Source organism: Centroberyx gerrardi, chromosome 21 (genome assembly GCF_048128805.1).
Source record: "Centroberyx gerrardi isolate f3 chromosome 21, fCenGer3.hap1.cur.20231027, whole genome shotgun sequence".
NCBI lineage: Eukaryota > Metazoa > Chordata > Actinopteri > Beryciformes > Berycidae > Centroberyx > Centroberyx gerrardi.
Window position 1 is genome coordinate 12143933 of NC_136017.1, and position 15951 is coordinate 12159883.

At 40.6% G+C, this 15951-nt stretch overlaps 1 protein-coding gene across 2 annotated transcripts in view; it reads right to left on the reverse strand.

Moving 5' to 3' along the window:
* The window catches only part of LOC139916839 (interleukin-1 receptor accessory protein-like 1), a 217005-nt gene that overhangs the window by 85516 nt on the left and 115538 nt on the right, over positions 1 to 15951 (reverse strand). For both annotated transcript variants that reach the window (XM_071905851.2, XM_071905850.2), the window contains exon 5: positions 6403 to 6477. In XM_071905851.2, the coding sequence (XP_071761952.1) occupies positions 6403 to 6477 (75 nt within the window). The remainder of the gene's footprint in view (positions 1 to 6402; positions 6478 to 15951) is intronic.

Here is a 15951-nt window from a genome sequence, read left to right on the forward strand (position 1 = left end):
CCAAGGTCAAGTGCAATCCGAAACGGTCCGATGGATTCCTCAAGTATTAGTCTGGCGTGCCGATCGGGTCTTCGGAGCTTGCAAAGTCTGTCCCGCTCATCACCGCACTTATGTAAAACACTAATGGGAGCGCTCCTTCGCCAAGATTCCCTTCCCATCACCACCAGCCCCCCCCCCCCCCCCCTAATATGACAGTCACGATTTATGCCTCCATGCTGCAGGGCATATTAACCGTTTGGGACAGTGTGCCGTCTTGTATCCACTTTCATCTGTAATAACCCAAGGTAAGACACCATCATATTTCATCCACTGTGTGAATCTTAAATGATCTTGCTCGCGTTCCCCGTCTTTTTCTCCCTTGCTCCTCCTCTTCTCCTAAATCTCCCCCCTACTTTCATTTCTCGTTCTCTCTCTCATTCTCTTTCCTTCTTTCTCTCTCTCTTCATCTTTATCTCTCTCAGTCTTCCCCTCCCTTCAGGGCCTCGACTCATCTGGCGACTTGCCAGGAATGCAGATAGGATCACTCGCAGATGTACAATAACTTGAGGGGAATAAATATGCCCTAATTGAGAGAAATGATGTAATATTGATCCCAGGGCCTCTGAACCCTTGGCATCGATGGAGCATTCTGCCAAGGCTGTGACATTTAGAGGGATTGGTGCTGGGTGTGTGTGTGTGTGTATGTGTGTGTGTGGACATCAGGGATGGGTGTTAGTTTGGCTGTAGTGTGCAGAAAAGACTTTGTGGAAGAGACAAGAAAATGGAAGAACTTGACGAGAACTTCCCTGCAGAAAAGAATGAGATATTGATATGTTTCCCTGCTTGAACAATGTAGCAGGTTTGGAGTCAATTCATGAAGGAACTCATCAATTCCAATTCAACTGAGGAACTGGAATTGGAATTTCAGGGAGTTGAATTTAATTCAATGAAATTCTGTTAAATTCCATGTTTTTTTGTTTTTTCTTACCACATATCTGAGATTATACATAGTGTTATATATTATCAATACTGAATATCATAAAGTGTTAAAGGAACCTTTCAGGTGCTATTTGAATTAACTGTCTTTTATTTGATTCATAATGTTTGATAATGATAATGTTTAGCAAGTCAAGACAACCTCTCTTTGAAGTGGAATTTAATGGAATTCAAGTCATTCCAATTCAATTCACATTCTGTTTCCTTAGAGCTGGGTGACATTCCAACTCCAACTCCAGGAATTGAATAGGAATTTACCATGCGTTCTCAATTCAATTCATGAATGCCCCCAACCCTGCAATGTGCTGTTTGTAAACCTGAGCTATTGCATTGTAGATTGAGTGACTCTTCAAAGATGCATTTCATAAAAAAACTGAGTGGGAAAATATGAGCTAGTGGCGTCTGTACCAATAAAAGAGGTGAGAGAAACCTTCTCGCTTCAGCGGCTTCAACACTTGAGTCTAGCTCCAGGATGCCTTTGAGGTTAGGTTAGAAACGTGTCTTAATTTTGTGCTTACAAGCCAAAAATGTGTGCATGTTAATTAAATTACAGAATTAAAATCTATTTCATTTCAAAGCTAGAACTATTTTCGGTCACTGTAACATTTTATCAATGAAGCCCAATATGTCTAATGTTGGTCCTCCATTCTACGCTACAGAACTAACAGGAAGATTAAAAAAGGTCAGAGTTGAGGTGAAATGTGTGCAGGTGTCAACTCAAGACGATGCACGACTTCCCTGTTACAAGTGGAAAGAAAAATCAATAAACTCCCATGTGATTACTAGGACTCGCTGACCCTTCCACGCTTACATCCTTTCTCCTTGGTATTTAACTTGAACATGATGTAGCATGCACCTCTACCTGAGTCTGTGGTATTGTCTACCTTCATCTCACAACATGTTTTCATCAGGATATCCAAGGGATCAATAATAATCATTAAATATTGAAAATGGTGCCTGGATTGATGAGAGGAAATCCCCCACATCACACACCAGAAGATCAAATCCATACAGTTACAGCGGGAAGATTGTTCCAGGGTAATAGGATGATTAAAAACAACATCCACGGATTGAAAAAATGAAGGAAAGGTTACACGTGTCAAAACCATCTGTTGGACTGGGTTTCCACACTCTATCAAGCAATGCGGTTAGAGTTGACATTTTGTCTGCTGTCAAAAGTGCAGTTCATCATTCCTGCCTAACAACGCTCTATTTCAACACAGTGGATGTAAGAAACAGTGGAGTACGAACTTCCTCGTGGAAAGGTCTGCATCGGATTCTTCAAGTCTCGCAGCTTTGAGTTCAAAGCCTTGTGGCAGCGCTATCTGAGTGTATCCGTGTCAGTTTGGAGGGAATGGAAGTCAAGAATAACACAGTAGGTCTATCCAACCTGTTCTGAACTACAATCATTACCAAAGAATCTTAGACGACTCCAAGTTAGTACATGAGAATAATGGTTTTATCTCCTTTTCATATCATTAGACAGCATAACTCCCTCTGATGAGTGACTGAAAACCAATTTTCACAGCTTACACTCAGATTATTCAACAGAAAAATGAGTCAGGAAGCTCAACCTTTGAGTGCAAATGAAGATCAAATCTCCCTTTTGTCAGGCTTTATCTTTTTGTAACATTATATAGTGTAGAACAAAGGGATGGCGTTTTTCAATCACAAAACTTTTCAGACTTTTCAGAGAGGAGGTGATGCTGATTTTCATACGCTGCAACGAAAGGAATATCCTTTTAAAAGCACAGTAGTGGTCAGAAACGAAGATGATTCAGCACTAGGCCTTCATCAGAAACTTACTTGTTAGTGTGGATATTGTTTTTCTTCCAGCCTACGCGGCATAAAATTCTGTCACCTGGACCCACATGCAAAACTAATTTCATACCCGGAAGCCCAGAGTAGCTACTGTAGGATGATGGTGTGTATAGGGCAACAGTTCTTAAAGGATAACACAACCTAAAACACCCTAAAACACTTAAAACTTAAACCAAGGAGAAATCCATCGTAGAAGACGCAGAGAGACCAATTTCTCCACTGACAGCAGCCTCAATAGACCAGAATGCAATGCAGCCTAGACACACACAGCTTAGACACACTTAGTTCACAGAACTAGTTGGTTAACTAGCTATATCTTTATATGCTCATACACACACCTTTGACTGAAAGCAGTAAGTTCACACCTCTTGTCTGGGCGTTGTCCAAAGTTACTCTGGGAAATGTAGGAAATCAACTAAGTGAACGAAATCAACTAAGTGACTAACTGAAGTAGAAATAGATGACACAGGTTGAGGGAAAGTGGGTACATCAAAAAAGTAAATTACAAATAACTCTTTGAATGCGTTAAACATCACAGATTGATGACATCTAACAGTATCCGAGAGTGTATGTTCCCTTTAAGTAAAGCATTCGTGTGGAAGCCTGAAAGTGAATGCCCAAGAAATTCGCCGCTTAGCAAAGAGACTCAGACACCACCTCCTCCTTGTTGTCCCCTCTCTGCTGCAATTTCAGAAAACTCGACGCAGTGTCGTAATGTCAAGTGTCAACGGGTGAAGTGTGATATCCAGAGGAGGGAGGTGGCGGGAAAGGCTTTGAGTTTTAACAAGCCGTCTGGATCGCAGGGGAGCTTGCCGGGTATTCCCAAAATGAACATGAGAAACGAGTGGCGCAGCGGCCCTGGATGCAATCTAACACGAATTAGAATGTCAGGATAGGTAGAGGAGTAAGTGACATGCAGCTCCACATAGGAAACATCATTATAAGGGATCACATCGGCAAAGGCTGTAGAGAAGCAGGCTTGTGACTGGAAGCTTGCTGGTTTGAATCCCTGGAAAAGGTTGGAATCATCTGGACAAATTTGTTTATTATTATCACTCTTTATCACTGTGTTTATATCACTTTACTTATCATTTTACACTAAACTAAGCTAGAATAATGCTTAAGTGCTGTGATGAGTACTTACCGGTTTTATCTACATTTCGCAAAAGCGACAAAAGCACTTATGTGATGTATTTTAATCAACAGGTAGACAGAGCTGCAAATTTTGTATACAATCTTTTTTGTTCGTCTCCATTGTTATTTTTGTGTAAATGTTCATGCACTCAGCTAAATGAATCACTCCCTGTTGTCAAAGTGTTTAGCGTTTACAAATCCTATCCATTAGCAGTCAACACTTGAAACGGACATACTATTTGTACTGCACTTAGTCTGCTTGGCCACACCGCAGTCAATTACTCTGCGTCTGCACAGCACAGAGTGAAAGCAATGTGCGCTGAACTGTCAAACTGAATTGCAGACCCAAACTGTATCTGATTTGTCCCACGGAGAAGGCAGTGGGAAGACGCGTGACAGGGGAAAGCCCACCTAGGGCCGAGAGGAGCGTTCACACAACACGTTTTAATCAAGAGATTTGTATCAAATCAATTAGAACTGAGGAACCTCGTCCATTAGGAGACAAAAAGGGAGTGGGGCAAAGAGGAAAAGTAGGTGTTGATTAATTGGGCTCTTCCATTTACAGCTCCCTCTGTTCTCCCCTTTCATCCCCGGAGTTGCACAACAGGAGCTTGGAAAGTGCCTCTCTCCACGTCTTTCTTTTCCCCCACTCCTCTCGCTTGCTTTCTCTCTCTCTCTCTCTCTCTCTCTCTCTCTCTCACACCTGCCTAATTAACTGTCAACCGAAGCCATTTACGTTTCCATATTTTATGAGGGAATGAATATTAAAATTGCTCCGAAAAATTCCCCACCCCGAAAGGAAATACGGCGTTTGACTAGGCTGTCTGCGAGTGACAAGAGCATGCTACCCCAACACTGAGAGTAAGTGACAGCGACTTGTACAGGCAGAGCATCAAACGGGCGTTCATACATTATGGATACAGACCTGCTGACTCTGTATAGCATATCAATGGGAGCAGGGGTGGAGGGAGGGGCATCAAAAAACACAGGGCTCATATCAATCCCCATGCATCGAGGATCAAAATCCACAGATAGCGACAAGATACCGATATAGACAAGATCGCTTGAGTTATCCCACTGAGGTGCACATGATCTGTATCATATTAGAAAACCTTGGGGCTCATTAGATCAAATTTCACTGTGATAGGTAAGAGGATGATGACAAGATCTTGTGCCATTACTAAAGGCTGACGCTACTGATCAATAGATGGTGCTGCTACATCTTGAAATGTGACTTAATGACTCTGGAAACCTCTGAAAATGTGTGAAAATCTCCAAGGTAAAAGCTATCTTTAACAAAACACATAGTAGAATAACAAAACAATCACAAAACAACAGAGGCAGCGCAGGTCTTTACTTTGGTGTCTGACCATTATTGCCTCTTCTCCGAGCTATCAGGTAATGGATTCTGAAAACCACCGCCATCATCCGCCGCGAAACATTTAATCAGATGAAAAAAGGCAGAGAGGGCTTTTATCCATCATCAATTTAAAGCTACAATGATTTGCGTCTATTTTCTGATTGCCACCTTTTACCTTGGCGAGCCGGTTGTGTTCATCACCCATGACAAATTTACTTCAAAGGAAGCCTCCATCATGACCCATTTTCCCTTCTACCCACAGCTGAGCTTTTGCCCAATAAGGCACAAAGCGGGAATTTTCCCATGAGCCCCCTGTGCATGGAAAGCTGGTAAGGCACACGAAAGACGATCGCTTCCAGCCTGCCGCACGAGGCAGAATCGGAGGCAATCATCTGAAGTAATGCTAACATCACATATTTGAAGATAATGAGCGGGGAGCTTATGTATGGTTTCTCGGTGGTGCCAATTCCACTCATTACCCAGCTGAACAAATACAGGCTGCATCCATGTTGCTGAGATAACTAAGATAGATGTTATGAGGGTAAATATAATGAAGCGCTGAGAGCCACTCCACAAGACAGGAGGGGGGGAAAAAGAGGAGTGGACATGGTTTTCATACTGACCGAGTCACGTTCTTTTTCATCCACTGTGACATACATAACTCATCCTGTTTTTTTACAACATGGTGTAAACTCAAGGTCCGATTACAAAAGCGTAAAAGAAAATTCTACCTCACACTTACTACCACTACCACAATTTTCTACCTCACTTAGGTACTTTGAACACAAAATTAATATTTAAAATGCAAATCAAATCACAGTGCAGAAACACTAGACTTATACAAGACTTATAGTAGAGTATTAGATTTCAAGCCTGATCTGATATTTACACCAAATATGTACAGAATGCAGGGAACTGACATATAGCGCTCATAACAAAGCCACAGTGAAGTGGAACAGGACCCACTTTGAGGGATTTGGCATTCATGGACTAATCTGGGAATCTGAAGCGATGCCATTGTGACGAACAAGCATATGTCACAACACGCTCCGCACACTGACAGGAAAAAAAAAAAAGTGGGCCGTGTATGAAACCGAAACATGTTTCCTTACCTATCGCCATCTCCATGATGCTGACTTGGCTTTCCGAGGGGAACAGGATTTTCGGAGGCTTGTCTGTCAGGGGAGCTGTGAAAAGACAAGAGAAAAGAAAGAGTACATTTATTTTTTTTCCCCCAATGGACAGTGGGCGTATGATTTATTCATTAAGCACCACAATAAAGGCTGCATTAAGGAGGGATAAACATATTGAAATCTAATATTTAGAGAGAGTGGAGAGAGAGAAAGAGATGAATTACAACTCATAGAATTATCCAGCCAAAGCTTCAAACATCAATATGTGCACTTTCAAAACGGCAACTGTTTCAATACTTAATGCCTTCAATACCTTGTGGAATGAGCATGTCAGTAATTATGATAAGTGTGCCATGAAACAAAGGTGGACTGCAATATTAAAAATTGTATATAGCAGGGTAACTGTATGCTTTGAGGTAAAATCACTCGCAGCTGCAGGGGGGATGGGAAGGTTAAGAGTGGCTTCAGAGGATGTTTAAGCTATTTTCAGCTGTGTGCAGCTAACACGATTGAAAAATGCGAGTATCTTCACGTCATGAATGTACCCAGCATATTACTGCAGAACAAAAGACTGCTACACACATATACATATATATATATATATATATACATATATATATATATATATATATATATATCTATATATATATATATATATATGTATATATATATATCATGGCTGACAATAAGGGAGGACAGCACCTAGTAGAAAAAATAGCAGCATTTTGTGTTATCAAAGTCTATGTCAGGATAAAATAAATCCCACTAAGTTGTTATAATTGTTTTTTTCAGTCCTGACTCAAATGGGTAAATGACTTTCATATGCATACATTTGGGTTGAGTAAGCCATATTACTCTCCTGGTAGATATTCCAAGTGATGACTAATGATTGAAACATGCACACACTTTTGAAATAAAAAAACAAAACAATAAAAAACACATTCGAGCGATGTGATAAAAACGATCGAGACGGCAGCCACAAGTGAGTCACTGATTCGCGAGTGAGTCACCGTTTCATAAGAGCAGACTTGCCGTCCCGACTCCCTTTTCGAAATACACCAACCCCAATTAGGCAGCTGCTGAGTAACAAAAGATCTGCACTTAGAGGCTCCTCATTATAATGATTCCCTAATTGGTTCTAGTCTTCAAAGTGGCATCAGAGAGGCTTTCCATCTCCGCACACTTGGAGCTACTCCGAGGGGCGGGGCTTGGGGACAAGTGACTTGTGCTTTGATTGGAGCGCTGAACGCTGAGCTGTCACTGTACAAGTGAGCTGAATTCTAGTGAGAGGAGTAATAGAATGGAGAGAGGTTTTCCAAGTGCACACTGGTTTCCCCCATATTGTCAGCAGAGTAAGGCACCCTCTGGCAGCCATATGAGGTCCTCAGCTCTTAACAATGGCTGCAAACAGCTGATTGGGTTTCTAAATGTACAACTTGGCCATCTCAACAGACTCTCCCCCAGAAAAATCTGGACAATTTAAAGCCAATTTCCTGCATTTTTATAATTGATTTGCATGATTTATGTCTATCTGAACTGTAGAAAAAATGAAATGGTCCTTTTATTGCAGTGATCACAACAGCCAAGTTATTATGTCAAATTAGATGTTCTGTTCCAAGGAACTGACTAAGCATGGCTGGATTTACAGACACAGCTGTAAATAAAGAAACATTAACAGAAGATTTTTTCAGAAACTATTTCATTATGATATATAGCCCCATAAGCAACACTTTCTATGAAGGCCATGTCTATAGTGCACTATAAGCATGTTCATTACATGCTATAATGCACTTATTAGGCATTACAAACTGCATTATAAATGTTAATAATTATGCATGACACCTAATAACAGGGCTTATTATGTATTATAAGTTGTTGACATAATGTACTGCAAGTTCAGGGTTCATAATGCTTTATAACACCAATGCCAAAGTGACTAAAAGACAACACTTGGAAAACTAAGGGGAAAAGGCAGAAAGTTTTGCATTGCACTCCTTAAATGCATAAGTGTGGTGAGTTTTAACAGGTATGAGATTGGTTTGGATAAAAATACATGTTTCTGTTTTCATCTGGTTAGGGTGTGTGTGTGTGTGTGTGTGTGTGTGTGTGTATGTGTGTGTCATTCTCTCTAAGGTTTTCAATATGTGGAATAGTTCCACATATTGATAGCAGCCAAAGTGAATTCAAATGTCGACTGTATTAACATCAGGAATGGAGATCATCCAGGAGACAGGAGAATGAATGTTCAGATTATTAAAATATGCATGAAAAACACATGGAAATTTATGACATCACGGCATGTCATTTATTCTGCATAGATGAATACAAACAAATAGCCTAAGTGGCTAATGCATAGGCTAATAAGGCCAAACAAACCACTGCAGTAGCCTATAATTCCTGCATCTGATGCTCAGGGCCTTGCAGTGGGAAACTGACCTCAGGCCAAAAGCAATGTTTAATTCAACAGATTAATAAAATGCCACAAGAGTTATTATTGATATCCAAAAGCTTGTGCAGTAGCTCACAATAATATGAAACATAAACCTTCAAAAGTGCCTAACTTTTTCAACATGAATGTGAAAATGTTTGTTAGACAGATGCTTTATTATATGCCAACTTGGGCACCGGCAACTTTAACGAGCAGCGAAACGAGCCATAAAGTTGTGGACGCTCGTTTATTTAACATTCATGACTTTCTTTTTGCTGTTCAGATGTGAGGCTCCTGAACAAAGGCAGCTCTTTTGCTGCTCAGCCTCTTCAGGCTACTGTTACTGAGTGTCTGCATCTCCCTCACTTTCACAGTCAGACCCGGTTTGATGGGTCTATGAAACTAATAAGTCAGTATCTCCTGTTAAGAAAGGTTTCTAACTGTACACAGCCTGCACGCAAAGTGTTACTGTAACATTTTCAGTCAAGGATGCAACTTTCCCTCATTGGTGTCCAGTCACTCATTATAACGAAAAAACTCTTCCATCTTACAGTGACATTGTTGTGATTTCCAATCATTTGACAAACGAGACCATAACATGGTCTCAAATAAAGGAGCATGCAATTTGTTGAGAGAGTGGGCTGGAAGCAGGAAAAATGCCTATGTGAGCTCATTAATTACAAATTCAAAAGAGAAGCACAGCGAATTATCCTTCTCCCTGAGCCTGGCGTGTTCCAATGCTCTGTAAAGAAATCTCATTACCTTAATTACCTTTTTCTTGATGAAATATGCTTAGATTATTTTGTTTCATTATGACATGAAAAGAAAACTGAGTTTTTCCACCCTGATGATTTGTCTTACACAAGACAATGCCGAATCTGAAAGGAGAGAAAATGGTGCACCGGCAGTGCATGTATTTATAGTAACATAAAAAGAGAACTCGTGGAGACAAACATCAAACATGGAGCCATGGCTCCTTGGATGTGATATCAGAGTGAGTTTGAAATATACATTATATATTGGCAAAAATGATAAAGCACAGAAAGAACTGAGGAATTAATTCCATGTCTTCAGCCTGATTAATGACAGCAAATAGGTTCAAATCACTTTCAGTTCATTTCATGAAGTGCACTGACTTTGGAATACAAAAACTTCATTTTTTTTTTTTAAATAACTAGGTTTTTACATCCAGATTTAAAGCTGCACTACACAATTTTGAATGTTGGCGGCCCCAAAATGGTGGCAAGAGGTAACTGTTTGAAAATTAAGGACTTTAGTACCCAGAAATCATATTAACGTGACGTCAGTAAACTGCACACAGCACACTCATGTACCAACCCGGCTGCTCTGTGATGCTTCATACCAAAGGAAACCAAAGAAACGAGAGGCAAAAGCTCTAATGTTGGTGAGTCCAGTTTTCTCTGGACGGAGTGCTGCTCACTGCTCTTTAGGAGACAGTTTCTATTTCACTCTTAAGATTTAGATTCCTCATTTCCTGCGCGGATAAGATTTCCCGCCGGTCTCCATATCCGAAAACAGAATTTCATTTGGGCAAATTGGGTGAATCTGCAGGGTCTCAATTACGGCGGACGGGACGCTCTTCTCTGTTGCAGCCGCTCTTTGCGATTTAGGCTGATAAGACGGTGTGTTCTTACATTAAAATCTTGCCTAGCGCAGCTTTAAGCTTTAAAGGAATTATTGAGAATGAAGGCGCTCTCGTTCATATGTGAATTCGATTTGCGGTTTGAACCGAGTGAACTGAAGGTGAATTCATATTCCCAGCATTGGAGGGTAATCGAGGTTTCTGGTACAGACTGTAAGAAGCCTGCAGAACATTAAGGTTGAATTTTGGGATGTATGGAGTCAGTTTAAAGTGGCGAGGGCGGCGGAGTTAGAAAAATCAGTAGAGCTCGCTTCCCTGGGTGGAAAATATCACCCTTCATCCAAATCAAGGCCACGCTGTTGATATGGCTCAATCAGTAGCGTGGGATTGCACCATGCTGGAAGGCATGCAAACACACACAGTCACATGTACACACACACACAGATTTGAGATGCATTAGTTAGGCCGCCTGGTCTTCACACACTACAAAACCGTAATTCTTTGGTAGCTTATTACATGAGTGGAGTGTGCAGGCTTTTCCTCTGTGGGGCTAAACGCATATCCAGCCCTGACCTGCTTCCCTGCACACACACACACACACACCACACACACACACACACACACACACACACACACACACACACACGTGGACATGCATAACCAGTCACACGCATGAACACATACACACACGGACCACATTATGCACTCTCTCTCTCTCTCTCTCTCTCACACACACACACACATTCCTGCACACATACACGCACTAAAAAAGCCCGAGGTTGGTATCAGCTGGGGAAAAAAAATCTTTAAAGTGTCCCTTACGGACTCTGTGATCTCCTTTCGCTGTGATCACATGATGATGGATGGGGAGATGAAGTAATGAAAGAGAAAAAAGACCTCGTTCTTTCCCATTAACTCCACCGTCCCCCTCCTCCCTCCACCTCGATCTGTCTGTCGCTCTCTCTGTATGTCTTTGTCGGTCTGTCCGTCTGTTTCTCTCTCTCTCTCTCTCTCGCAGAGAAGGGAGATGAAAAAGGAGGGGGAGAGAGAGAGAGAGAGAGGGGTTGTGGTTCTCTCTGTTCACACCTCATTAAAGACCACTTCACCAGACATAGATTAAGAGGAGTAGTGTGTGTGTGTGTGTGTGTGTGTGTGTGAAGTCGTTAAAGGGAGATGCGCTCTCAGTTCCATGGGAGAAAAGAGATGAAAGCAACTGAGTTTTAGAGCGATTTGAGAGGCAAACCTTTTTGTTCTTAGACACTTTTTTTTTATTTAGCATTGTGAGTGTGATTGTAGGATTTACCCACAAAAACTTCGGTAACTTTTTCTTAAATGTCAATCACAATCAGTTTGCAAAGCTGCAAGCAATAAAATGCTAATGTACACATGGATAAAGAACATTTTTGCATATCCAAATAACACTGTGAACTTAGCTCATAAGAAACCAGTGGCGAAGACTGAATTATCATAATGGTCTGAACAAAATATTTTAAGATCAAATCTGTGTGTACAAATATTTGATCAATGGGAGCAGATTGAAACATCATTTGTATAATGCAGCACCATTACTGATGCCGTTTCCCGCGTGATGAAAGTTTGCTTAACTGTCGGACGTTTCTTCCAGATAACTTCACACTGTCTGAATAAAGATGTCAAGTTTTTAGATAAAATAACTCTTTTTTTTTTGTATCTATTATCCAACATCACAGTGTGACGAAGGAAGATGTGTCCCACAGGTTTTCAATAGCCGAGTGAATGGGGAAATTTATGAATCAAATTCTATTTCAACAAGTGAATCAAAGAGAGGGACTTTTTAAAGTTTCATACATTAATGAGTTTAACAAATGATTTAATTGCATTGTCAGCGCAGCCCAATATTTAAAGAAGGCATCAGCTGGCCTTGCTGCAAACAAAGAACGGCCTTTTTTACATCAGTCAGTTAAATCCCTTTCATATATGCGGCCTTTTTTCATAAATATTACATTTCTGTTTAGCTATGAATGAGATTCAGAATTGTGGAAAAACAGCGCTGGTGATTTTCCCGGGCTGAAACCTGGTAACATTTCTGATGTGAGAAAAAAAAAAGCCATTACATTAACAGACCGAGCATGCAGTACTTTAGGACTTGAATGTGTTGAATTTGTTGGCAAGAATGTGTTCGAACTGGACCGGTGCCGAAGGGAGCTCCTCCGCACCGGGCAGGGGAAGGAATTTGTCAGGGACTGTTAAAGTTTTGAAAAAGTAACTAGCCTTCTTCGGGCAGAGGGAATAAATAGGCCAAGATCCCAGAAAAGTAGTAAATTGAAATCTTAAGTCAATTTGTCAAATTTATTTTCTGCTGATAGATAATATAACGCATCACCTCATATGTTATAGCCATCTTCATCTTAGTACTGGATGGACTATGAAAAGGCTAAGAAAACAGTGTGGAACATTAGCAACACTTAAGTCAATTGCTGGAACTCTTTTTTTTATATAGTACTTATTTTTGCACATTACATTTGTACACTTTAGACTTATATTGTGCTGTTACATCTTGTAAGATGTAAGCACATTGAGTATTCGAGAGGTTGTCATCTAGCACTTGCTGGGTGTTATTGTGAACTTACAATACTTTTTCATGGATTAATAAACAGGTTAATAGACTGGAATAATGGCATTGTAAATTCAAATGAATGCGACTTCAGTCAAAGCCAAAGTGCTTTCATTGCTACACAATGAAACTGGTGGAATTTTTCTTCAGCGCAGCAGATCGACTGTAGACAAACAGTGCAGATTAGAGTCAAAAGATAATATATAGGTCAGTGTTCATACCTCATGAGATCAATGTAACTTTTATTGCCTGTGAGGGTGGTTTGTGGGAATGACAGTCAAAGCGATTTCATAATTCTTACTGCTGTGGCAAAGAGCGTGTTATTTTAGCGGGAGGACCTCGCGGCTATTGCCCCGAAACATCAGCCTGAGGGCAGCGGTTGAAGCGGAGCGGAGCCAGGATACACTACAGTCTCTGATGATCTTCTTAGCCCTCCTGCAAACCCAGATGGAGCGGATGACATTTAACTGGGACCAGACAAAAACGCCAAACTTCAAAAGTTCATAATATAGACTTGGATTTAGATCCGCTGGCTTCTGAAGCCCTGTGTTGTAGCCACAGGCAAAATGTGACACTGGTTCAAGTTGGTACACATGGCAGCGCTTGGATACTTTGCTAGTAGAAATCTGACAGAGGGCACATCATCTATCTATCTACCTATCTATCTATCTAGACTATTCAGAGAAGAATTATGTGTTTTGAACAGTTACTATAATAACAGGATTTTGGGTGATGTAACGCACCCTCTGGCAGCTATATTGGAGGTCCCCAGCTCTTTAGTAAATGTCCTTTTGGGGCTTTCAGATTATATCCGGATTTTGTGTCATCTTGTTAGCTAGCTAACTATAGTAACCGGTCAGCTAACCATCACTGTCTTGTTGTAAACATATCTGATTTCTATCTCTATCTGATATCTTTTATTTGTCCTTTGTACGTTTTGTACGCTTTGTATGTCCATCTTAGCAAGTCATTTAGTCTCATGTTCAGTCTTAAAATCAAAAACAATTGAAAAATTCTGCCAATGGGGAAAATAAATGGGGTTAAATCCACTTTTTTCTAAGGCAGTTTCACTTGTTTTAGGAATTGTCACTGATTTCTGATAATGTGACAATATCTTGAAACAAGGCAGAATAAGTCTGATCACCTCACGAGGAAATGACACTTCAGAAAAGTCTTCAGAAAATTATTGAAACAAGTTGATTTGAAGTGGAAATAAGTGAAATTATCTTACCCTATTGGCAGATTTTTACTTGTTTTCAGAAAAATAAGGTTTCAAGTCCAAGTACCAGACTAAATGACTTGTTAAATTGGATATTCTGGAGTGTGAAAGATCCATGTTTACCCTCGCTAGGATGCTTCTCATTGAAAATGAGATGCACTTGGGCACGCTGAGCAAAAAACAGCAGTCTTTGAAAGCACCAAAAATAATATTGGAAAAATGAACCCTAAAGAAATCATATTGCAAAACTCACTCAGGATACTTGTTGAAAAATACCAATGTGGAAACCCCGCAGGAGCAGAACATAATAAAGGTATATTTCTTCATTGAAAAAGGTGTTGTTTTAGAAGATCCATCAAAAGAATTGAATATGAGAGGACTCATGGGATGGGCCAATACTTTCCAGGGAAGTCACATAAATCATAACTGCAGGCATTGGGAATAGTTGAAGCGTCTTCACTCTCCAGTGAATGGTTTGGTTTCAGTAGAGAAAAAACACACACTCCACATAATTACTCACAATGGTCATATGCAGTGAGACTTCTGTTCCAACATGAGATATCCTGCTTTACTTTACTTTAACACAATGACTGCCAGCATATGACTCATTATGGAATATATTATTATGGAAAATATTACGTATATAAGTTTTGAGCTGTCGTAAGACATTTGCATTGCAAATTGACATTTTCAGTGTAATAATATGTATTTTTCAAATAGTGGCCATTAGGTAACATGAGGTTTTCCTAAATGGATATATGACATTGTAATGTAATAAGTGTTACCTCTCTCTGTGGTCTATGTTTTTAAAACCAAGAACCACTATGGAAATAAATGTTAGACTTTATGCTATCCTTGAAGTTTGAGATGAGTTTTGAGATGTATATTTTATTGTTTTTAGATCTAAATTATAACATTGTCTGAGAAGTTTAACAACAAAAAAAACCCAAGGCAAGGTCAGTTCTTCATGCCAAAGAATCACAGTTCATATCAGTTTGTGGGCCGCAGCCATAGTGCAGTAGGAGTATTAGCTACTGTGCTTCCTGCAGGCATGGTAGATGTAACATCCAGTGGCAGACTTAGCAATGAATAACATGTAAATGAGTGCAACCACATTCCCTGTCAGAGGAAGAGAGGAACAAAAAGGGAAGATTACTGTTGTCTGTGACAGAGCATGATGCTCACTGTCCCAATTTGTACTCTCGCCACAGTGTACACACACACACACACACACACACACACTCACACACACACACGCACAGTCTCCTCCCTGCCTCTCACAGCACATGGGAAAATGATGTAACGGATTAGTCAGAACAAATACTGTACATACTGCAGTGTGCTGCAGTTCTCCACTACAAGTGGAAGACAAAAAAATCAACATATAGGTAGAACAGCTTCAAGTATTGATGTTTCCACTCTTGCCTACTTCCTCGTCTGTATCTCTCTCTCTCTCTCTCTCCTGTTCCGTCTGCAGCGAAACCCTTCCATAAACCACTCCGAGCTGTCTGTAACTTTTCCACCGATATCTCCTTCCTCTCTGACTCATTCTTAACTCCTCCCTCCCGGGGTATTTTAGTCCAGGCGCCCCGTCCCCTTCCCCTGTCGTCAAGTGAATAACACGTTTCTGCGGCGCGTGGCCCCCGCTGAGGAAACAGGTGAGTAATGAGCGGGGGCCTCTCTAA